Source organism: Capra hircus, chromosome 3, assembly GCF_001704415.2.
Source record: "Capra hircus breed San Clemente chromosome 3, ASM170441v1, whole genome shotgun sequence".
Lineage (NCBI taxonomy): Eukaryota > Metazoa > Chordata > Mammalia > Artiodactyla > Bovidae > Capra > Capra hircus.
This window is the reverse complement of record NC_030810.1, coordinates 92,970,889-92,994,334: the sequence shown is the minus strand read 5'-3', so window position 1 is coordinate 92,994,334 and position 23,446 is coordinate 92,970,889. Positions and strand designations below refer to the sequence as shown.

Here is a 23,446-nt window from a genome sequence, read left to right as displayed (position 1 = left end):
ATGCCTGATGGATTCAAGAAGAAGGCAGACAGAAAAGGGTTCACAATTACTTTTAGAAACTGACAAGTAATTATGATAATAACCTATGTTCCACCATCTCCAAGAAGAATGGAATAATATAACAGCTGCTGTGTTTGAGTAACTGCTTTGCACCATGTTTTTCCATCTCTATGTTCCAAGCCTTACAATCTAGTTATAATTATCCCCACTTTACAAGGAGCAGGGGTGGAGGTGATGGATGGCGAATCAGAGAGAGGGTAAGTGACCCTCCAAAGTCCACTCAGCTTTTAAGAAGCAGAGCGTGGATTTGAACTCCGACCTATCTGGCTTCTGGACTCTCTACAGCAGTCTGTCCGTAATGGAGAGGAAAGGGGCAAAAATGATACATTGGGGGTTAATGTTAGAAAGGAAGATGACAGGGATGATAGTGAAAAGCCTAAGAAGGTTTCTGAGGAAGATGGTTGAACTTTTACTATATTTAATCTTATAATGGGGCAGGACCTCCTGGTGTCAGCAACGTTGAGCCATGAGCAGGGGCAGAAGAACAACTGTGGCCCTGGAGGGCTGGGGTCTCTGGAGCTCTTTCCAAGGAGAAAGGGTGACCCTAGACCCCTTGCTCAGTGACGGGCAGAGCCATGGGGGACATGGCGCAGCAGCCAGCCTGGGGAAGGCAGGGGCAGAACGTCAAGTCCCCCTGGGGGTCGGGCTGGTCTCCAGGTCAGTGGTGAGTAGGTGTGTGTGTGGGGTGCGGATGAGCAGCCTGCCAGGAAGGGACAGGCTGACACCATTCCCTGGGATAATGGACTGATTCAATAGCATCTGAGGGACCCCTGCACGTGCACACGTCACAACCCCATGTCTCCCTCCCCTCCTTTTGCCCTCCTCCCTCCAGGTGAATTTCTCTCCTCTGACCTTCCTGGCCTCCTTATTTCATGTGCGCATGTTCCGTCGTCTCCCTCCTGCCCCCTCCCTCTCCACCAGCCTGACAAACTGTATCAGCGAATCCCTCAACAGGGCCATATCTAACTTTTTTATTCATCGCATGATTTATTTTTAGCCTGAAACAACTGCATCCTAAAAATGGAGTTCCAGATGAGACACGGGCTGGGTAGAGCTATGCAAGCTATCTGGGGCTGGGTGGCCCAGCCTGGCTCCAGTTCCACGCACGCATGGGTGTGAGCCTCTGCTCGCTTTGTCTGAGCCCAGGGCTACAGTCAGCAGCCTGCAGAGGTGAAGACGGGGTTCTCGGGCCCAGGGAGGGCCAGGGAGAGAGACCAGATCAGCCTCTCTGCTCCCCATGACTCCCAGCAAGTCCTCTAAGACTCCATTCACTTTCCTACCATCAGCGTTTCTGGGAAAGAAAAATTTTGCCCAGATGAAGAGAGCCCACCTGTTTGTGGTGGGGGTCTACCTGCTGTCCTCCTGCAGGGCAGAGGAGGGACTGAACTTCCCCACCTATGATGGCAAGGACCGCGTGGTCAGTCTAACTGAGAAGAACTTCAAGCAGGTTTTGAAGAAATACGACTTGCTCTGCCTCTACTACCATGAGCCCCTGTCTTCAGACAAAGTCGTGCAGAAACAGTTCCAGCTGAAAGAAATCGTGCTGGAGGTGAGTGGGAGGGGGCCCTGGGACCACGGCGTCCAAGGAGGCGGGAACTGGCCCGTGATCGGGATGTGGGGACCCCAGGGTGCTGAGAATATATCCTAAAGTCTGGCCCCATTTCAGTCTCATACAGCACTGGAAATCTTGCAAAGCTGGGATGTGTGAAAACCAGAGGTGTGTTCAGACTCTTCAGACAGGACAAGTGAACGTGCTGCACACTGCATTGCTTGTCGTTGTTGTTAGTTGCTAAGTCGTATCCGACTCCTTTGCGACCCCGTGGACTGTAGCCTGCCAGCCTCCTCTGTCCATGGGATTCCCCAGGCAAGATTACTGGAGTGGGTTGCCATTCCCTTCTCCAGGGGATCTTCCTGATCCAGGGATCGAACCCACGTCTTCCGTATTGGCAGGAGGATTCTTTGCACTGAGCCACCAGCGAAGTCTGCCCACTGCATCATAGTCGGTAAAGTTGTAAAGTCTGTCAGCTGACGGCCCTCTTGATTTCTCAAGGGCAATGGTTCCAGCCACTCTCTTCCTCAGAGAACGTTAAAGCTATTGTTAAAAGGCCCGAATGACATGGGATTCAGGGTTATATGCAGGCTTCATTCGGTGTACTAATTTCCGACTGTTTGTTCTTGCAAGTCTGCCCACGATCTTGGGGCAGCAGAAGTCATTTGACCTTGCCTCTGCTTGTGGGTCAGATGGGGAGCACCGCTGAGTAGTGCTCCTCTCTTGGGACTCGATATCAGTCAACATCAGCCACTGGAGATGTGGGAAGGTCTTGGCTGTGTGTTCAGTAACGGGAGTATTTCTTTTTCTCAGAAAGTTCTTGGTGTGAGGTCAAGGAAGATGCTGAAGTCAGTTCCTATTCTGTCTGCATTACTGGCCTCTCTGTGAAGCTGGCGCGGGGGCTGGCTCTTTAATCCTGTGTGAGTGACCCAGGAACTCCTCCCGTAGCTCCTCCTGGACAGTGTCAGATCAGTTACACTCAGGAGCACCTGGGAGTGCCAAGAATTCTAGTAAGCACCGAGATCCCTCATCAGTCCCCAGGCTCGGCTCAGCCCATGCACCTATTTGCAAAAAGGACTATTGGAGACCAGCCCTACCAGAAAGCTCAGCTCAATCAGATACCTTTTTATTCTTTCTTTTTCTTTCAGTTTTATTGAGACATAACGGACATACATTATAATCAAATACTTTGATGAACAGAATTATCATAGAAAACCCATGTGGATTTTAATTCTCAAAAAAAAAAAAATAATAATTGACTATAAGAAAATCTAGGCATCCCAGGCAGCACAGTGGTAAAGAATCTGCCTGCCAATGCAGGAGACTCGGGTTTGATCCCTGGGTCAGGAAGATCCCCTGGAGAAGTAAATACCAACCTACTCCAGTATTCTTGCCTGGGAAATCCCGTGGACAGAGGAACCTGGTGGGCTACAGTCCATGGGGTCACAAAGAGTAGGACACGACTGAGCACATAATAAAATCCAGGAAAACCATCCCAAACACATCAAAATATCTTTGATAATTTTAAAAGCATTGCAGAGTCCTGTGTCTCTTGATCATCATACCCATATTTATTTTCAGAGGATTTATATATGGCAGCATGGTCATTACAGAGAGCTCTGGTAGATGAAAAACTAAGCATTTTAAAAATATCACCATGCCCATTATCTTTTTCCTCAGGCTCTACTCTGGGGCCTGAACATGGAAGTTCAGTTCCCTCTGTGAGTTATAAGCAAGGAAAAAGCAGAGACAGTTATTAGGTCTTTGTACTATATATACAGGAAAATCGCAGGCTGGAAAAAAACCAGGACATACAGCACAGCTGCTGCTCAGCCCAAGAAATCCTCACTCACATTACCATCTCATCTCCAACTGCCCTACTCAATTACAGTGACAATTTTCTGAAAAGTTAGCTGAAGGCACAAAGACTCTACCATATATGCTCACCAATGTCAACTTAGCCTAGAACTCAAAAAGAGGGCTGGTGCAAGCCAAGACCCCAATTTCTGATTCCCTGTCATACACACACACATTCTCCCTCAAAGACAAATTCTGTGTTCCCAAGCAAAATCCTGAGAAGGGACTTTGCCCTGGACTCACCATCCTTCCAGCCGCCTTTGAACCAGGAATGCCCAGCAGAGACTGACAAAGTGTAAGTTCAGCACAGGAGGTGGTTTGATGCCCCACAGGCTCCTAAATCCTTAGGGAAAGAGATCACAGAACTTGGAGTCTGGAGATCTGGATTTATATCCTGGTTTTGCCTCTACTGGACACACGGCATAGGGAAGGTTACTTACCTTCTCTGCACCCCGCTTTCTCATCTATAAATCTGGAAAAATAATAACTGTCCAACAGGCTTATGGGATGATTAATAATAAACATTTATTGAATGCTTACTCTGCACAGGGATTGTTCTAAGCACTTTGTACGTGTAGCTGGTTTGAGCCTTATAGTATTTCTCTGATGTAGGTACAGTTGCCATCCCCATCTTCAGATGGGGAAACTGAGGCACAGAGAGGCTAAGTTGCCCAAGGCCATTTAACTAGTGTGCTAAGTAGCTTCAGTCATGTCCGACTCTGCGTGACCCCAGAGACGTCAGCCCACCAGGCTCCCCCGTCCCTGGGATTCTCCAGGCCAGAACACTGGAGTGGGTTGCCATTTCCTTCTCCAATGCATGAAAGTGAAAAGTGAAAGTGAAGTCTCTCAGTCGTGTCCGACTCCTAGCGACCCCATGGACTGCAGCCCACCAGGCTCCTCTGTCCATGGGATTTTCCAGGCAAGAGTACTGGAGTGGGGTGCCACTGCCTTCTCCATCAACTAGTGTAGGTGCAGGCAGTTTTAGTCTCTATACTGCCTTACTGCTAGAATCAAATGAGGCGATATACAAGTTGCTGGTGGATACCCTCTTCAGGATTGTTTCAAGAGTCTTCCTTAAATAGAGTGCTCAGCCTGTGGGCCTGGGCCTGATGATGCCAGCCATATCAGCAACAGGGCTGAGAAGCACAGAGTCCCAGAGGAGGCACTGCTCGTACAAATACGCAAACCCTGGAGGAGGCTGGGCTACCTCCCTGAGGGTTGGGGAGGGAAGGGGGGCCTTTGCTGAGATACCTGTCAGGTGTAGGCCGTGCCTCAGAATCCAGGACTAGAGTGGTTCCAGGAACCCCAGGAATGGTAAGAGAGCAGGGGTGTGAACCTCTAAATTTTCTTCCTGGTCAAAAAAGCCCATTTTTGTCTTCTTAATTCCCTGGACTCTAAACAAAAAACACTAAGGACAATATCCTGCCAGTTCCAGGGCTGTGTATGTGCAAACTAGGAGGGGAGGGGGCAGTTCCCAGGGTGCATCCACAAGGCAGTGAAATCTCAGCCCAGGGCAGACAGCACAGGAAGGGTGGGGCTCCTTTCCTCTGAACGGTTTAGGAAGGTGGTTTCCCATGCTTTCTATCATAGCTCACTGTGACTCAGTGCGTACAGAACATATACACACACATGAAACAACAGTTTCACAAGACAACACGTTATTATTTGGGGAGCAGTTGGATCAAAAATTCTTTTGTCTTCTTTCTTATTATTCTTTTCTATACTTCGGTTGTGTTTCATTAAAAAACATATTGATCTCAATCTATTAAATTGATCTCCCTCTCCAATGATGCTGCCACCCCCAAGTTGATAAACCTGGAGAATTTCTAAAGGTTAGAAGGTGAGGAATTAGAAGTTCATAACTCCTCATGTTAAGGGCCATCCCTGACCTAAATGGGGAAAACATCCAAAAAAGGGGATAAATGTAAACATATAGCTGGTTCTGGAGAAGGAAATGGCAACCCACTCCAGTATTCTTGCCTAGAGAATTCCGTGGACAGAGGAGCCTGGTGGGCTGCTGTCCATAGGGTCGCACAGAGTCGGACACAAGTGAAGCGACTTAAGCATGCATGCATGCATTGGAGAAGGAAATGGCAACCTACTCCAGTATTTTTGCCTGGAGAATCCCAGGGACAGAGGAGCCTGGTGGACTGCCATCTATGGGGTCACACAGAGTTGGACACGACTGAAGCGACTTAGAAGCAGCAGCAGCAGCATAGCTGATCCACTTTGCTCGATGGAAGAAACTAACACAACGTTGTAAAGCAACTATTCTTGCTGCTGCTGTTGTTAAGTCGGTAAGTCAGGGTCTGACTCTTTTGTGACCCCATGGACTGTAGCCCACTAGGCTCCTCTGTTCAACTATACTCTAATAAAAATTAATTTTTAAAAAGGGCCATGCATTCTGATAAAAACCCAAAGATACTATGGTACACTGATTTCAATATCAATCCTTAATATTGAAATAGCCCCATCCACAGGGTGAGGAGGTCACTGCCAGACTCGGGGCCTAAAATGCCCATCAATTAGTCTTACATCTGCCACTTACTCTAGGTTGGGCCTGGGGATGCATGCTGTGGATACAGGGAAAATGAAACACTCAGGCGGCTCACAGCCTAATGTGGAAATTACAAAGAAATACTAATGAAAAGCCACAGTGCAAGGGAGTCACTATAATAGTGAAAGTGAAGTCACTCAGTCGTGTCCGACTCTTTGCGACCCTATGGACTGTAGCCTACCAGGCTCCTCCGTCCATGGGATTTTCTGGGCAAGAGTACTGGAGTGGGCTGCCATAATAGTAGGGCAACATAAGCTCCTCTGGGAGTGCAGAGCAAAGAGGAAATGCCCTGCTCTCTGGGAGACATGTGGAAGGCATGACAAAGAAGAATTGGTTTGTGAAAATAAATAGCATTTACTAGGCAAAAAAGCAAGGGTGGGGAAGGGAAATCCAGGAGACAAGATTCTGACAGCTCCAAAACCTTTTCCAACTTGATACCTTTTCCCTAAAATTTGGCCACAAGGGCCTCGTTCCTTTAGGTAAAAATTTTATTCTTATTTAGTCAAGCCCTTCTGCAAGAGATAGTCTTGTAAGATATTGCCATTCACTTACACCTCCATCTGATCAAAGTTGAGTTCTATGTGAAAGCAGGTTTGATAAGTGGAAGAGAAGAAAGGGAAGAATATAAGGCCATTAAAAGCTTAGGGAGAGGGACGTCCCTGGTAGTCCAGTAGCTAAAACTCTACCCTCCCAATGGAGGTAGCCCAATTTCGATCCCTGGTGGGGGAAATATATCCTACATGTCTCAACTGAGAGTTTCTATAGTGCAACTAAGATCCATCACAGCTAAATTTTAAAAAAATAATGAATTTTTAAAAAAGCTTGGTCATAAAAAGGGCAAGTAATATGGCACCAGGAGGCCACACTCAAACTCTGCTTTGCATTTGACTGGAATCTACCTCTGGAAGACCCCAGGGTTGGTGCAGTGCACGTAGCTCTATATAGATGCTCTGTAAATGTTTGTTGAATGAATGTCTGATATGTTAGAGCTCAAAAGAACTTTGAGAACCATCTAGATTGTTCTGAACCCCTCATGTCATAGATGTGGCCTTGCCGTGATGTGAGTTACACAGCTGGCAATCCTGACTCTTGGCGGAGCACTTCATCCACAAAATAACACACTCATGCAGGAGTGTGAGATGATGTGGCCAAAGAAAAAGCACCCCGAAATAAACATGGCTAGTGTTCTGATAGAGTTCTTTCCAGTATTTTTTTCTATGCATAAGAACACACTTTCAAATTAGATGTACACCATTTTTATGGTTTTACTTCCTGCTTTTTTCATTTCAGTATATTGTGAGTACCCCTATGTCACTAACTAGTTTTAGATTCTTGGCAAACATGATGTTAATGTTGGCATAGGACTCCACTATATGATCATACATATTTTTAAACTAATTTTTCTATTTTTTCTTTTAATTAAAATTATTGAAGTATAGCTGATTGGCAATCTTGTGTTAATTTCAGGTGCCCTGTGCAAAGTGAATCAGTTATACATAAACGTATATCCACTCTTTTTCAGATTCTTTTCCCATATAGGCTATTACAGAATTCCTCTATTTTTGGATACTGGCACAGTTTTCAGGGTTTCAAAAATCTTTGCCTATTTATATTTTTATTGTTTTAATGGACATTCTTTGATTTCTAGCTGGACTGAATTTTTCGTGAAATTATTTGACACTTAAATTTTTTCATATTTTTCTATGCCTTTCCCCCATTTTTTTTCTATTGAGATATCAACTCAGATTATAAAGGGAGTTGCAATTTTATATGCTATTTCCTTCAGCTTCAGCAAAGTCAGCAAATGTAGTCATGCCTCACTGGCCAAACCCTATTAGTGTTGCAGGACTCAGAGACTCAAGACGAGGACACGGGCAATGAATTTGATTCCTCCTTGCTTCTTTGCTGCTGGCTTCTACTTTCACCTTGAAACAAGTGCTGCCGCTATCATGTTCTATAAATACTGCAGAGAAAGTACTCCGACACCCGACATCACTGGCCTCTCTCGGGTTGAAATGCTTGAGAGGTGGTGTGCTCTAAAATGGGCTTCCAAACCAGAGAGGCCTGGGTCCAATCCCCGAGGAAGAAGTCTGTCTGTATTCAGGTTCCTCACCTGTGATGTGTTTGTGTGAGTCCTGTGGGAGCAACTAAACACACCAACCTGTAACCAATATATATATTTACTGGAATTTCCCTCAGGCAAGTGAGTGAGTGTTTCAGAACATGAACATTCTTACTGTGAATCCATGAATAGAAATATCCATTCATCAGTATTCATTCATACCTGTTGCTAAGGCAGGCTCTCAGTAACCGTAGTGAGTGAATGAATCAGTCACTGAATGGATGGTGAACGAGCGATGCTTTCCACACGGTGAAGAGTGAAAATTCGTTCATTTGTTGAGGGTGATGAACTGGCAGGTACTGGCAGGCAACGTGGGGTCCTGAAGCAGAAATAGTTACATCATCCTGGAAGCTGTCCGCTGGGTTGACCAGATGCCCCAGTAGTGTCTATGGAGACCCAGGGCTGCTCTGTAGAATTTTCCCTGCATTGTTTTCTGCTCTTCCTGCTTGAGGACGTCCCCACAATAAAGGGGCTACCATCCCCATACATGACCTGCCTAGGGGCTCTCTCCCAGGCCCTCCTGGATATCAAATGGCAGGATCACTACCTAAAAGTTATTGGAAATGGCCTGTCTGCCAGCAGTAAGGGTTACTGCTCTGACTGATTTTCCACTGCTGGTAAACAGGCTGTGTGTGTGTGTGTGTGTGTTCAGTTGCTTCAGTCCTGTCCGGCTCATGAGCTGTAGCCCGCCAGGCTCCTCTGTCCATGGAATTCTCCAGGCACAAATACTAGAGTGGGTTGCCACGCCCTCCTCCAGGGGATGTGCCTGACCCAGGGATCCAAACTATGTCTCGGGCATCTCCTACACTGCAGGCAGATTCTTCACCATTAAGCCACCCAGGAAACCCCTGGTGAACAGGCTATTTCCCAGTAATTTTCTTTTTACCTTTTTAAACAAAATTTTTATTGGAGTATAGTTGTTTTACAAGGTTGTGTTATTTTCTGCTGTTATTTTCAGCAAAGTGAATCAGCTATACATATTCATATACCCCTCTCTCTTAAGGATTTTCTTCCCATTTAGGTCACTATAGAGCATTGAGTGGAGTTCTCTGTGCCATACAGTAGGTTCTCATTAGCTCTATATTTTATACATAGCGTGTATACATATATATGGCTATATATACACACACATATATACATGTATGTCAATCCCAATCTCCCAATTCATCCCATCACTGTTTCCCCTGCTTGGTCTCCATACATTTGTTCTCTACCTCTGTCTTTATTTCTGCTTTGCAAATAGGTTTATCTGTACCATTTTTCTAGATTCCACACACACGTGTTAATAAACAATGTTTGTTTTTCTCTTTCTGACGTTCTTCACTGTGTCAGACAGGCTCTAGGTCCATCCAAAGTCTCTACAAACGGCACAGTTTGCTCCTTTGTATGGCTGAGTAATGTTCTATTGTATATATACACCGGTATCTTCTGTATGCATTCCTCTGTTGATGGACATTAGGTTGCTTCCATGTCTTGGCTATTGTAAACAGTGCTGTAATAAACACTGGGGTGCATGTGTCTCTTGGAATTATGGTTTTCTCCAAGCATATGCCCAGGACGGGGATTGCTGGGTCATATGGTAGTTCTATTTTTAGTTTCTGAAGGAACCTTCATATTGTTCCCCATAGTGGCTGCATCAATGTACATCCCCAGCTACCGTGTGAGAGGGTTCCCTTTTCTGCACAGCCTCTCTGGCATTCATTGTTTGTACATATTTTTGATGATGGCCATTCTGACCAGTGGGAGGTGATAACCTCATTGTAGCTTTGATTTGCATTTCTCTAATAATCAGAAATGTTGAGACTCTTTTCATGTGCCTTTTGGCCAGTTGTGTCTGTCTTCTTTAGAGAAATGTCTATTTAGGTCTTCTGCCCATTTTTTGATTAGGTTGTCCTTTTTTTATTTTAATTGAGCTCCATGACCTGTTTGTATATTCTGGAGATTAATCTCTTTCCAGTTGCAGATAATTTGTATTTTGCATTTTTTAATATAGTTTTATATATTTATTTTTGGCTGTGCTGGGTCTTCGTTGCTTCCAGGGCTATCCTTCGTTGAGGTGTGAGGGCTTCTCATTGTGGTGGCTTCTCTTGTTGCGTAGCACAAGCTCAAGGCAAGCAGGCTTCAGTAGCTGCGGTGTGTGGGCTCAGTCGTTGTGGCTGGCAGGCTCTAGGGCACAAGCTCAGTAGCCGCGGCACAGAGGCTTAGCTGTTCCGTGGCATGTGGGATCTTCCCAGACCAGGAATTGAACTCATGTCTCCTGCATTGGCAGGTGGATTCTTTACCACTGAGCCACCAGGGAAGCTCCGCAAATAATTTTTTAGAGGTGGTTCTAGCACAGATCCGGAGAAGGCAATGGCACCCCACTCCAGTACTCTTGCCTGGAAAATCCCATGGATGGAGGAGCCTGGTGGGCTGCAGTCCATGGGGTCACGAAGAGTCGGACACAACTGAGCGACTTCCCTTTCACTTTTCACTTTCATGCATTGGAGAGGGAAATGGCAACCCACTCCAGTGCTCTTGCCTGGAGAATTCCAGGGACGGGGGAGCCTGGTGGGTTGCCGTCTCTGGGGTTGCACAGAAGCGGACATGACTGAAGCGACTTAGCAGCAGCAGCAGATAGCACAGATCATCCATTAGGCCCTATGAGAAGGAGAAGGCTGGTTCCGTAATCTGTGGCAGAGCTAAGAAGTGAGTCCTGTGCAATGCAGGCCTCTGGTTCTGCTAAGTATCTTAATGCCATTGCTCTCAGATTGTCAAGACTGAGCTCCCTTTTCTATTTGGGTCTCAGTCTCCTAATCAATCTGTGTATCAGTGAGAATATCTTTGGCGAGATGACTGCGGCCTCTTTAGACTCTGTCATGTGTCCAGTGTTGCTGACATGACTCTTGTGCACGACCATCCTCGTGTATCCAACTTCACATGAGGTTGAAGTACTTAGGCAAAGCAGACAGCTATGGGTCAGGGTAACTGAACTTCTCTTCCATTTACTATTTGATCGGGGCAAGTCATGAATATGCATTGCATTTTACTCATCTAAAAAAATCGACTATGTCCTTTCTACCTTAGTGAATTAAGAGAATTAAATGAATAAAAATTCCCCATAAAATTTTAAGAAGCTGTACAAGTGTCAGGTGTTATTACTTTGTTATGTTGGTCACTACTAGAAAATTAATCTATGTAGAATGCTGAGTGCCTGAAATACAGCTGATGCTTATCGAATGTTAATGCTGTCACTTGAAAGGCAGCCCATGTTCTTGGCCAGTTGTAGTAGTTCTCAACCTTGGCTGCACGTAGGACTCAACCTAAGGAGTTTTTAAAAATACCTATTTTTTTTATTGTTCAGTTGGTCAGTCGTGTCTGACTCTTTGCTACCCCATAGACTGCAGCACGCCAGGCTTCCCTGTCCTTCACCATCTCCCAGAGCTTGCTCAGACTCGTGTTCATTGAGTTGATGATGCCATCCAACCATCTCATCTTCTGTTGCCCCCTTCTCCTTATGCCCTCAATCTTTCCCAGCATCAGGATCTTTTCCAATGAGTCAGCTCTTCCCATCAGGTGGCCAAAGTACTAGAGCTTCAGATTCAGCATCAGTCCTTCCAATGAAAATTCAGGGTTGATTTTCCTTAGGACTGACTGGTTTGATCTCCTTGCAGTCCAAGGGATTCTCAAGAGTCTTCTCCAGCACCACAGTTCGAAAGCATCAATTCTTCGGCTCTTGGCCTTCTTTATGGTCCAACTCTCGCATCTGTATATGACTACTGGAAAGACCATAGCTTTGACTGTACGGACTTTTGCCAGCAAAGTAATATCTCTGCTTTGTTATATACTGTCTAGGTTGTCATAGCTTTTCTTCCAAGGAGCAAGCGTCTTTTAATTTCATGGCTGCAGTCACTGTCTGCAGTGATTTTGGAGCCCAAGAAAATAAAGTCTTTCACTGTTTTCATCCCCACCCTCCCCCATCTATTTGCTATGAAGTGATGGGATCAGATGCCATGACCTTAGTTTTTTGAATGTTGAGTTTTAAGCCAGCTTTTTCAGTTTCCTCTTTCAACTTCATCATGAGGCTCTTTAGTTCCTCTTTGCTTTTTGCCATTAGGGTGGTGTCATTTTTGTATCTCAGGTTATTGATATTTCTCCTGGCAATCTTGATTCCAGCTTGTGCTTCATCCAGCCTGGCATTTTGCATGATGTACTCTGCATATAATTTAAATAAGCAGGGTGACAATATACAGCCTTGACATATTCCTTCCCCAGTTTTGAACCAGTCCATTGTTCTATGCCCGGTTCTAACTGTTGCTGTTTGAACAGCATACAGGTTTCTCAGGAGGAAGATCAGGTGGTCTGGTATTCCTATCTCTTTAGGAATTTTCCACAGTTTGTTGTGATCTGCACAGTCAAAGGCTTTAGTGTAGTATATGAAGCAGAAGTACATGTTTTTCTGGAATTCCCTTGCTTTTCCTATGATCCAGCAGATGTTGGCAATTCGAACTCTGGTTCTCTGCCTTTTCTAAATCCAGCTTGTACATCTGGAAGTTCTCCATTCATGCACTGTTGAAGCTTAGCTTGAAGGATATTGAGCATTATAGCATGTGAAATGAGTGAAATTATGCAGTAGTCTGAACATTCTTTGGCATTGCCCTTCTTTGGGATTGGAATTAAAACTGACCTTTTCCAGTCCCGTGGCCACTGCTGAGTTTTCCAAAGTTGCTGGCATATTGAGTGCAACTTGTTAACAGCATCATCCTTTAGGATTTATATAGCTCAGCTGAAATCCTGTCATCTCCACTAGCTTTTTCATAATAATGCTTCTGGGTCTTATTCCCCTAGACACTGATTTAATTGGTCATGGGGGAAGGGATGATATCCAGGTGCTAGCTTCTGAAAGCTCCCTGGGTGATTCTAATGTGCAGCCAATTTTGTGGACCACTTGAGGCCTGATGCTCAAAATTTGGTCGGCAGACCACACCAGCAGCAATGGTATCACCTGAATACCTGTTACATTTCAACAGGATCCTTTGGTGATTCATAGGTATGTGAAAGTTTTCAAAGCACTGTACTGGTCTGTTGGATTGGAGAAATTTTCCAGTTGCCCAGAATCACAGTGCACCTGCTTGACCTTCGGCCTGCTGATTCCCCTGAATGACAATGGACCCGTCAGCATTCCTCTGATTTGGAGAACTGCTGAGATATTAACTTGGTCTGGGGCTGCGGGGATTCAGGTCTGCTCTGGGACTCAGCCAGGTCTCCCAGTCTTCCCCCATGGTCTCCCCAGCCACACCATCAGTGATTAATACTTGGACCTCCTTAGAAGGAGAGAATCTGGGCTCGTGTGATGCTTCCCCTTCCTTGAGAGGTTTCCAGGAGAGTTACAAGGGTTTCTAAGGCCAGATCAGAAGGTGCCTTTCTAAGGAACCTTAGGTCAAAGTCCAGGATTTACCCTCGGAAAGGGAGGAAAAGCATCTATTTGGTTGCCAGGTCACATTGCCCTTTTCTCCAAAAGAGATGACAAATTCGAGCACCCTGGAGGTATATGAATATGGGACACTAAGATGTTAGCATATTTAACAGGAAAGTATGAGAAAGCTGCTCAGAGCAAACTGATGAGTGTTCTATAATGTGGAACTAAGTTCTGGGCTTCCTTGGTGGATCAGTGGTAAAGAATTCGCCTGACAACACAGGAGAGTTGGGTTCGATCCCTGGGTTGGGAAGATCCCTGGAGGAGGAAATGGCAGCCCACTCCAGTATTCTTGTCTGAAAAATCCCAGGCTACAGTCCATGGGGTCACAGGGTCAGACACAACTGAGTACACACGCATGTACTCAAGCGTTGTGAACACCCCAACAGAAGTATTCATTCTTTCATTTATTTGTCAAATATTCATGCACTGCTTACTTAGAAAGTGCAGATGACATGATTCCTGATAACTCAGGGGTTGGTCTGTTGTTGATGATAAGAACTCACTTCCTTTAGGTCTATGCTTAAGTGTCATCTTATGAAAGAAGCTATCTCCATGACCACCTCTGTAAATCACACACTCCAAGCACCTCCTTATCCCTTCAACCTTACTTTATTCTTCTCCATAGCACTTGGCAGACATAGCGCATATTGTTTGAGATGGTCACAGCATGTAGCACCCACAGAGGCAAATACTCTGTTCTCTTCATTGCTGCACCCCAGCACCTAGGCCAGTGTCTGACTCAGTGTGGCCTCTCAACAGTGCTTGTTGAAGGAATGTTAAATGAACAGAAGAGGAAGAAGGAGTAGGGAAATCACATGCCCGAAATGGGTGCTTTACATGCGTCATTCTGTTAAATTCTTACAACATATTCTCACACTATGTACAAAGAAATGATTCCCTAGAGTTGAGTAGAAATTGCCCAAAGTCACAAAGCTAGAAAATGGCACAGCATGAAGCAGGATTTGAATTCATATCTATTTGTTTCCAAATTTCGTGTTCCTTTCACTACACCAAGAAATAGCTTAAAGGGGTTGCTTCTTGTTTGTAAGCAGTGCCAACTTACAAAAAGACAAGCGTCTCTAATTTGAATTTGGGATTTTCACTCACATTTGAGCAGTGTTTAATTTCATAGCTGGACTATGTATTGAACTGAAGTGTGAGTAAAGGGACTAATGCTTAGCACCTGCTTGGTATTTAATAAATGTTGGGTAGGCGGGTGGAGGGGCGGATGGAGAGAAAAGAAAAAGGCGAGGAATTATGGATATATTGCTCATATTGGAAATATATTTCTCTTTGATATCTTTTAAAAATTAAATCAATTTTTAAAAAGATTCAGTAGGAAGATGAAAAATTAAACCGAATCTATCAGATTCAGGGAACTGTTTGTCATCCTTGCTTAATCCTGCTGAAATATGAGTAAAACAGATTTTTTTAAAACCACGGGACTCTCAGTCCAAAACACATGCACAGCATGGGCATAAACCTCAGGGCTCTCTAAGGCTGTCATTGCCTTCAAACCTATTTAGCACTGGCAAATGTCCCAGTGGTTGCATTTCTAAACCTCAAGAGAGGAAGACAAAATGAAATTTCTGGAGGCAAGTGAATCCACAGATGGGTTGATGTGGGAACACTGGGCAGAGAATAGCAACATACACAGGATTCAGGTATTTCTTCCAACTGTTCGCTGCCCAAAGATGGCGTTCTCCAAACTTGCACCTGCTGCACTCTGAAAACTCAGATGAGGTCAGGCTTATTTTGGTTTGGCTTTGAGAATAAGTCCTCATGTAGAGCCAGAGCTCTCAGAAGATGGATGCCCAGGCTCACTCTTAAATTGCACTTCTCCTAAGAGATGTATGTTTGCTGTGCACTTCTCAGCAATAAAACTAGAGCCTGGGGTGAGATGTGAAAAGACAAGAAATGCTCCAAGTATGGGCTGAGTTGATTGCAGTTCAATTCTTTCTTCCATACAGAATTAACAGGGAGATAGAGATTTTACAAAATGGCAAATACACTGTTGATTTAGAAGGTTTTAGACCATTGGAACCTTCTTCTCTCACTCTTCCCACCCCCAACAGCCCTCAATAATATTCAAGCCCAAACAGGATAGCTGGTCATTGTATTCTTGAGGTAAACCTCCTCACAAAGGTATACATTTCTAAATGGAGACATGTGAGACCATGAAAGTTACTGAGATGAAAGTACTGTAAGGACTACTCTAGCGTAAAGCAGTAAAGCACAAACAGACAAAATCTGTTTCAGAATCACAACATTTTTCTTTAAAAGCAGCTGCCCTTTTTTCTTGCAGTTTTAACTTCACTGCTTGGTGTGGAGTATTTTTGCATAATTATCAGCTCAGCCTTAGAATCTAAGACGATTTGTTCCAAAGAATCTGAAAAAGAATATGTGTGTTATGTGTTATACATCATATACCTATATAACTGAATCACTTTGCTACATACCTGAAGCTAACGCAACACTGTAAATCAACTCTACTTCAATTTTAAAAAATAAAAATAGCACTTACTGCCAAAAAATGAAAGGTTTTATCAAAAAAGCCAGTCCCCACAAAGTCTGCACCTGTACAACGAAGCTTCTGAGGTTCCCTCTTCTGTAGGCTGGATGTGGTTCGATTCAGATAAGCCATTTCTCTTTGGACAGACACGCGGGAACACGGCCAGTGCACCGTCTTGCAGAGCGATGGGCTGGGCAGGCCCAGCCGCTCCTCAGCGCCCAGAGAGCCTGTTCCAGGAGCGTCCGCCTGCTGCCCAGCGCCCCAAGCCAGCAGGCCTCTCTTCACCATCTGCCGTGCGCTGGGCAGGAAGACGGGCCAGTAGATACTCCTTCACCCGCCTCTACCGTACGCAGCCCTGGCTCAGCACCCCAAGGCCTTCCTTAGCCTGGCCACGCACACCTGGCTTCCCTATGAGGAACTGAGAGCATTTCCCAAAGCCGAAAGAAAGGCGAGTACAGCCCATAAGCTGCAGCCCACACTATGTTCTGGCCACATAAGAAGCACACACTCAGCACAGAAACCCTGTGGACGTCTTTGCAACGTCCAGACCATGGACTGAGTTCTCGAAGGCCGAGCCTCTCCCTTCGTGGAATAAAGACCACTGTCCCCTCATCCCAGGGTTCCTCTGAAGAGAAAAGAGGGGGGTGTGTAAAGTGAACAGCCTATGTCAGGTGCTCAGGAAAGAACTGTTCTAGAATTTATTATGTGAAAGCACCTTGAAGATTAACTCTCAGGTTAGCTGTCTGTGGTATTTGTTGTCATTAGTAGAGTTCATCAAAATAAACCCTAGTCAGACATTTCGCAAAGTTTAGCCAAGCAGCAGCAGGCTTCTCTTCTGCTTTTTAATGTTCAGTACTGGGGAGATGAGGCATAGAGGCCTGTCTGCCATCATTTTACATTTAGAAGGTCTCTCCGCTGACTGCAGCCTCCCGCCTTCCCTCCACCCTTATTTCTCCCTTTTTTCATTAGGTGCACCAACCTATGGAAGGTATAGTTAGAAAAGGGACAGTGTCTCCCTGGCTGCAGGAACATGATGGATACTTGGTGGGACTTGTCCAAGGGAGGGGGCTACCAGAGAGTGTGGGCATTTGAGCTGCCAGACTGCTTTTTCACAGACTCTTGGGAACAGAACTCTACTGAGAAAAATTGGAAAAGTGGCCTGGCCCCTAGGTCAGTCAAATCCATTAAAAAAAAAAAAATCCCACTGCAATAATATTTTTAGTATGAAAAAAACCAGAAACCTGGCTCAGGAAGAGCCTCCCTTAATCAGTCATTTTGGACGTCACACGTGCTACACAGGAAGACTGTGCTTGTGTGTTAGACACTGTTGTAGAGCAGTGCTTCTCAGCGTGTGAACTCGGGACCAGCAGCATGGGTGTCTCCTGGACCCCGTCAGACATGCAAATCCATGGGGCCCCTCCCAGGCTTCCTGAGTTGGGAATTCCGGGGTGGGCCCAGCAATCTGTGTTCTTACAAGGCTTCCCTCCAGGTAATACTGATGCAGGCTCAGGTTCAAGAACCACTAGCTTAGTGTAATGGGGTTGCCCTGCAGTGACTTTCTAGGGAACAAACACTCATAAGCACTTGAATACAGAGCACTCCTGCAAGAATTAGATCTCATCTTTTCAGATTAGAAAATTGAGATCAGAGACGTTGTGAGCTGCCCAGAGTCTCACAGCTGATAAGCGGAAGAGCCAGGACTGGGGCCCAGGTCCCTCTGAGGCCCACGTGAAGGGAGCAGAATGTAATTGATGCAGGTTTGGGCCCTGGAGCCAGAGTGTCATGGCTGGAATCCCGGATCACTTGAGTGCTGTGCGGCTCTGGGCAAGTTGGTTAGCCTCTCTGTGCCTCTGTTTCCTCATCTTGAACTTATACTTCATGTGAGTTTTGTGAAGATTCAATGAGATCACTCATGTGAGGTGTTGCAGCAGTATCTGGCATACAGGGAACACTCGATAGATGTTATTTTTATTGTTGTTAAATACTGCTTCTCAATGTGGTGGAGTGGAATGAACACACAGCAGTGACCTTTGGGTCTTTTCCTTGGCTCTGACCAAGGTGATAGTTCAAAAGTGCCAATAAAAACAATCAACAACGCCCCCCTCCCACACACTTTCCCTCAAGGTTCTTTTAAAAGCCACCAGGTCCAGCCCCAAAAGGCCCCAGTGTTCAGCTCATAAAATAATGGTCCCCCTATCTCACCTGCCTCCTGCATGGACCCGTCACGTGCCAAGCCCCCAGCTATACATAGCCCAGGCCTCATCCGAGGGCGGTGGAAAGTGACAGGAGATTACTGGAGATAAACGTCAGCTCTCCGGTTTCAGGGGAGGACGCGCACAGTAGTGGAGTTGCTTGACATGTGGCCAGATGGTATCAGGGATGGTGGGTGAGAAGAGCCACTTGGCTCTTGGCTTACATGGAGAGAGCAGGGTTGCCGCCAGGGTATTTTTAATGGCTGGCCTGAGGGACACTCACTTGGAGCGAAGATCTGTGACATATCCCCCCATGCTTCTCAGACCTTGATTTTTTTTCAGATTCTTGACCATGCAGAAAGTGAGCCCCTTCAGCTCTCTTCAGTAGGTAAGCAGGCCCTTGCCCCTGCTACCCCACCTTCTTCTGACAATGAAGCAAATTAGTCTTTTTCCTCCAGGAGGACAATTCTTGAGAAACAGAACTTTCTTCCTGTTGGTCCCTGGATCAGGGCTGAGATGTCCTACAAAGGGACTGGGCTCGGAGGGACACACATAGACAGACAGGGCACCTCACATGCCTGTCCTCCGAGGCCAAAGGGAGCGTATCCCTGGGGGCTGCTGTGTTAGTTTCCCTTCCTTCCATAGCAAACTTCTTGAGCAAGTGATCTACACCTGCTCTACTGCGACCCTGCCACCCACTCATCGGCCTCGCTCTCAGTGCTTTGGCTTCCAGCCCAGCTCCTCTCTAAAGGTCACCCGTGACTTACCATCCTGAAAGGAGAGACCTCAGTGATGGTCCCATCTCTGGGGACTCTCTGCAACACTTGATCCGACCACCTGCTTGTTCTCGAGCTTCTGTGACTATGGAGTCCTGGCACCGCGTTCCTTGTCCCCCTGCTTCTCCCACACACCTCTCTGCCTCCAGGCAGCCTCCTTTTCTCATCTCCTACAGGCGGCCAGTCCTCGACCCTGTGGTTTTCTCATACACTCTCCTTACACCTTCACCTCTCACTTGCAGAGGTCCTTCGAAACCTCTCCCCCACACTCCGGGTTGGCACCCCCAACTACTGCCTAGATTTCCATGGCCGTGAACTCACTGCATCTAAATCCAAGCTGAGAAGCTCATTCGTGATTCTGGTGTGCCCTCCTGATATCTCTGTTTGTCTTCCCCTCTGTTCCCTGGCTGGAGACCTTGGAATCGTCTTGCTTCCTCCACTCCTTGGTTCCCCCCACCTTCCCCAATTCTCCAAAACCATACAATGGTTACCAGTCTGACTGATTCTAAGCCTCTAACTTCATTTCACAGGCTGCTTCATCTGCTGCCTTCGCTGCAGACCTGACATCTCCCACTGAGACTCTAGCAGCAGCCTCCCGACTGGCCGCCTTCCCTTCCATTTTCCTATATGTCTGGTCTATGCCCTCAGATCAACCCTCCCCAAACTCAAATTAACCATACTGTTCTTCCACTCAAGCGTCTTCCACATCAGAACTGCCGGTCCTAATGTTCAAAGTCCTTCACACTCTTTCTCTAACATGCCTTAAGCACACTGCTCCTTCCAGCTCCCCTGAGAAGCCCTCTACCTGAGAACAGAAGCCTCTTCCCTTTCACTCACCCTGCGCATTTGCCCCTCCAAACCTTCAAAAACATTTGTGCCATTTTTTTTCTTCCTCAGATGTCCGTGCAGCTCTCCTCTGCCTATTCAGACACACCTCCCCTCTCAAGGTCTAGCTAGACTCCCTTCTTTCTACCATTTATTTATTTAATACACTAATGTTTCATTTTGTTTTGTTTTCAGCTCTCCTCTTCTCAGGTTCTATCCTGGGTGCAGGAGATAGTACACAGAGAAAAAACAGGCAGGGACATGGAGCTTACAGGCTCACACACAGATAGTTGACAGACAAACGATCATACAGTAAGTGTGCACTTATTGATACAAACTGAGAAAGGACTGTGAAGGCAAAGCACTATGGACAAGGGTAGAAAGAGCACCCAGTTCCGACCCAGTTCAGAAAGAGCACCAGGGAGTCAGGAAATGCCCTTTGAGCTACCAACATTAATGCATAGACTTCAAGGAGAAATAGGAGTGGAGGGAAGGCTCTTCTAGAAAGAGGAAAGAGCATGCGCAGTAGAGGAGCGTCTTGAGTGTCTTTGTGTAAATCGATCAAGGTGTCCCCACAGGCAGCTGCAGTCCGTGCCTTGCCCTAGAACTTGGGAGCACAGCTGAATGAGGTGATCCTGGGCAAAGACTTCCTGATCCAGGAAAGAACTTGCTGTTTTGAGGAACTGAAAATGATGTGTTAGTCAGAGGCAGAGTGGCCCCAAGGAGGCTGGAGAGGCAGCTGGGCCAAACTGTGTAGGGCCTTTGTGGTCATGTTAGGGATCTGAGATTTCATCCTGAGTGTGTGGAAATAAAATCCACACTTCTTCGCATCACTTTCAAAGCTCTGTATGATTGACTCCCTGCCCATGAACTCTCGTGCTCTGGCTCCAGAGCCCTTATTTTCTGTCTTAGTTCTTCAACATCTATCAGCTAATTTTTTTTAATTTTTATTTTTAAACTTATGAAAGTACAAGAACATATTTACAGGAGACTTGGAAAATACAGAACAAGGTTACATATAGCTCCGCTATGTATTACAATTATTCCTATCAGCTAATTTTCCATTAGCTTCCTAATGACATCACAAACTCCTTGACTATGGAATGTGTCTTGCACTTTTGTTTTGCATGGCACCTTGATCATAGTAGGTCCTCAACTAATAATTATTGTCTTCTTGCCATCACCATACATTAGGCATTGGTATTTCTTAATTGGCACAGCTGACCCTTTCAAGCTGTCATCATATTAAGAAGAAAATATAACATTTATCAAGCACTTACTGATGCCAAAAACTGTGTCAAGACGTTTACATGCATCATCTCATTTCCTCTTCTTCAGAACAGCCTTATGAAACAGATATTGGTACTCCCCATACTTTACAGCTGAGTCATAGCAAGGACCAAGTCAGGAATCCAGGTCTCTGATGCCAAGCTGTATACTCTTAACCACTAGGATATATTACCTCTGGGTTATTTACTCATTTAAAGATGAGATCTACTTCAACCACATTGTTACAGAGGTAACAATAGTATAATAAATACCTATATGATGCAAAATTTAAAAAAGACATACTATAAATATCTACAATTTTGCTGTTGACATGCATATCATTTAATATGATTTTTTAATATAAAGTTGTTTCTGTACTCAAAAGAATCAGCAATGGTCAAACAAATCAATGTTTCTGGAACTGCTCTCATGCCCAGCAGCTACACATACCAATTGATAAGAGGCAACTTCATTCTCTAGGATGGACAGGTGGCAAGACCATTTGAGAAGAAACCAACCAACCAATCAATAAAACAGACAGAGACAGAAGTCAACATGAGAAAACTAGAGTCTAATCTGAAAACAGCATTCTGGTTTTCTGGAAATTTGGGAGACACATTGACTCTCTTTTCTCCTCCTGGTGGTTGTAACTTTTAATCACTGTGAAGTGAAGTGATGTGAATGTGAATGTTGCTCAGTCCTGTCCAACTCTTTGCAACCCCATGGACTATACAGTCCATGGAATTCTCCAGGCCAGAATACTGGAGTGGGTAGCATTTCCCTTCTCCAGGGGATCTTCCTAACCCAGGGATCAAAGCAAGGTCTCCTGCATTGCAGGCAGATTCTTTACCTGCTGAGCTATGAGGGAGGCATCCTTGTAATTGGTGACAGGGTGTAATTTACTCTTCTCCTTTTGGCTCAAAAGTCTCTTAAACTTATGAAGTGCTTGGGCCAGTCCATTCATCCAAAGTATGCTGAAGGTCTCCAGGGAACTGTATGAGACACAAAAGAAGCACAAAATCAGCATTTTTTTCCTTAGGGAGGAAAGATGCACAGTATAGAACTCTAATGACTGCAAAATGAGTGCCAGAGTGTTGTGTCCCTGTAACGGGCTGTTGGAATTCCCAGAAAAGAGACTGGAGTCAAAGATGAGTCTGGAGCTGGGCTTTGCAGCCAAGGCCAGGCTGGAAGCAACCTGAGAGAGCTCAGTGAGACTAGGCTACAGAAGAATGGAGAATGGAAAATATGAGCTGGAGATACAAGAGCAGAGCAATGGTGGGGATTAAGCTAAGCAGGAGAGGTGGAAAATGTCTGGCCTGCCCCATCAGCTCAGCAGGGGCTCTTGATCCTGGGGAGAATGGCCATGTCAGGAGTCAGCCCAGAAGGCCCCAGTCTTTCACTGCACCCTTTCTCCCCCAGCCCAGTCTCATGGCTCTCTCTTGGGTGGCTGCCAGCCTTGGCCATCCCTGGCTCAGGCCCAAGAAGGGTGCTTGCTAGGGCTGATGGAGGTGATGACAGAGCTCAAGTGGGCAGGCTTTGGGCCTAATCAGGGTGGGAGGCGAGAGTGACAGGACACCTCACGGATTGTGCAAAGGGTGCCAAGGAGGAGGTGGACAGGTCTTAGCTAGCACGGGTTCCTGACCCATCTGTGGCTGCCAGCGTCTGTCTCTTCATCTGTGCCTAGAACAGTAACTGGCTGTGGCTTAAACAGAAAACCATAAAAAAACAGAACTGACTTTGTCTGCGATAGCACCTTCCACTCATGTATCTTCAATTGTCAATATCAATAAGGTAATCAGAATGTTATGCTTTACAAGCCTAGGCAAGGCACACTTGGCATCTACTTGAAAACCAATAAAATGTGGTGGTATATGCCTAGGAGAGGTTGGAATTAAATTCTCTGTAATTTTCAGAGTTAATCTTGAAAACTCTTACTATTAATAATATTTTTCTCCTACACTTAAGATGAAGCAACCAACAGGGCTAAGCATGGCTCGTGGGTCACAGTTGGAAAACACCGCACCACATCACTTTTGGATGAACTGACAACCATTTATAGCAGTGTTTTCCAGAATGTGGTACAGGATCTGCTGTGTCAGAATCATGGGGTGTGGTGGTGTGGTTTATGAAAATATTTTCTCCTGAGCTCCACCCCAGCTCTATTCTCTACTTTCTGGAGTGAAGGCCAGGAAGCTCCATTTCACCCAGCGCTCCGGGTTTAAGAACCACTGTTAGAGGCTCACACTTTAGGGATAGGGAAACTGTCTAA

General features: G+C 45.6%; 1 protein-coding gene and 1 long non-coding RNA gene across 2 annotated transcripts in view; one reads left to right on the top strand and one right to left on the bottom strand.

The window, feature by feature from the left end:
- CASQ2 (calsequestrin 2) overlaps nt 1,128–23,446 on the top strand; it is a 71,851-nt gene continuing 49,532 nt past the window's right edge. The window contains exon 1 of the mRNA XM_005677826.3: nt 1,128–1,609. Coding sequence (XP_005677883.1) covers nt 1,298–1,609 — 312 coding nt within the window. The 5' untranslated portion in view covers nt 1,128–1,297. The remainder of the gene's footprint in view (nt 1,610–23,446) is intronic.
- On the bottom strand, nt 8,438–22,880 carry LOC102184965. The gene is made up of 3 exons (XR_309877.1): nt 22,820–22,880; nt 22,028–22,169; nt 8,438–8,464 (listed from the first exon to the last, which is right to left on the bottom strand). It is a non-coding gene; the product is annotated as an uncharacterized LOC102184965 (long non-coding RNA).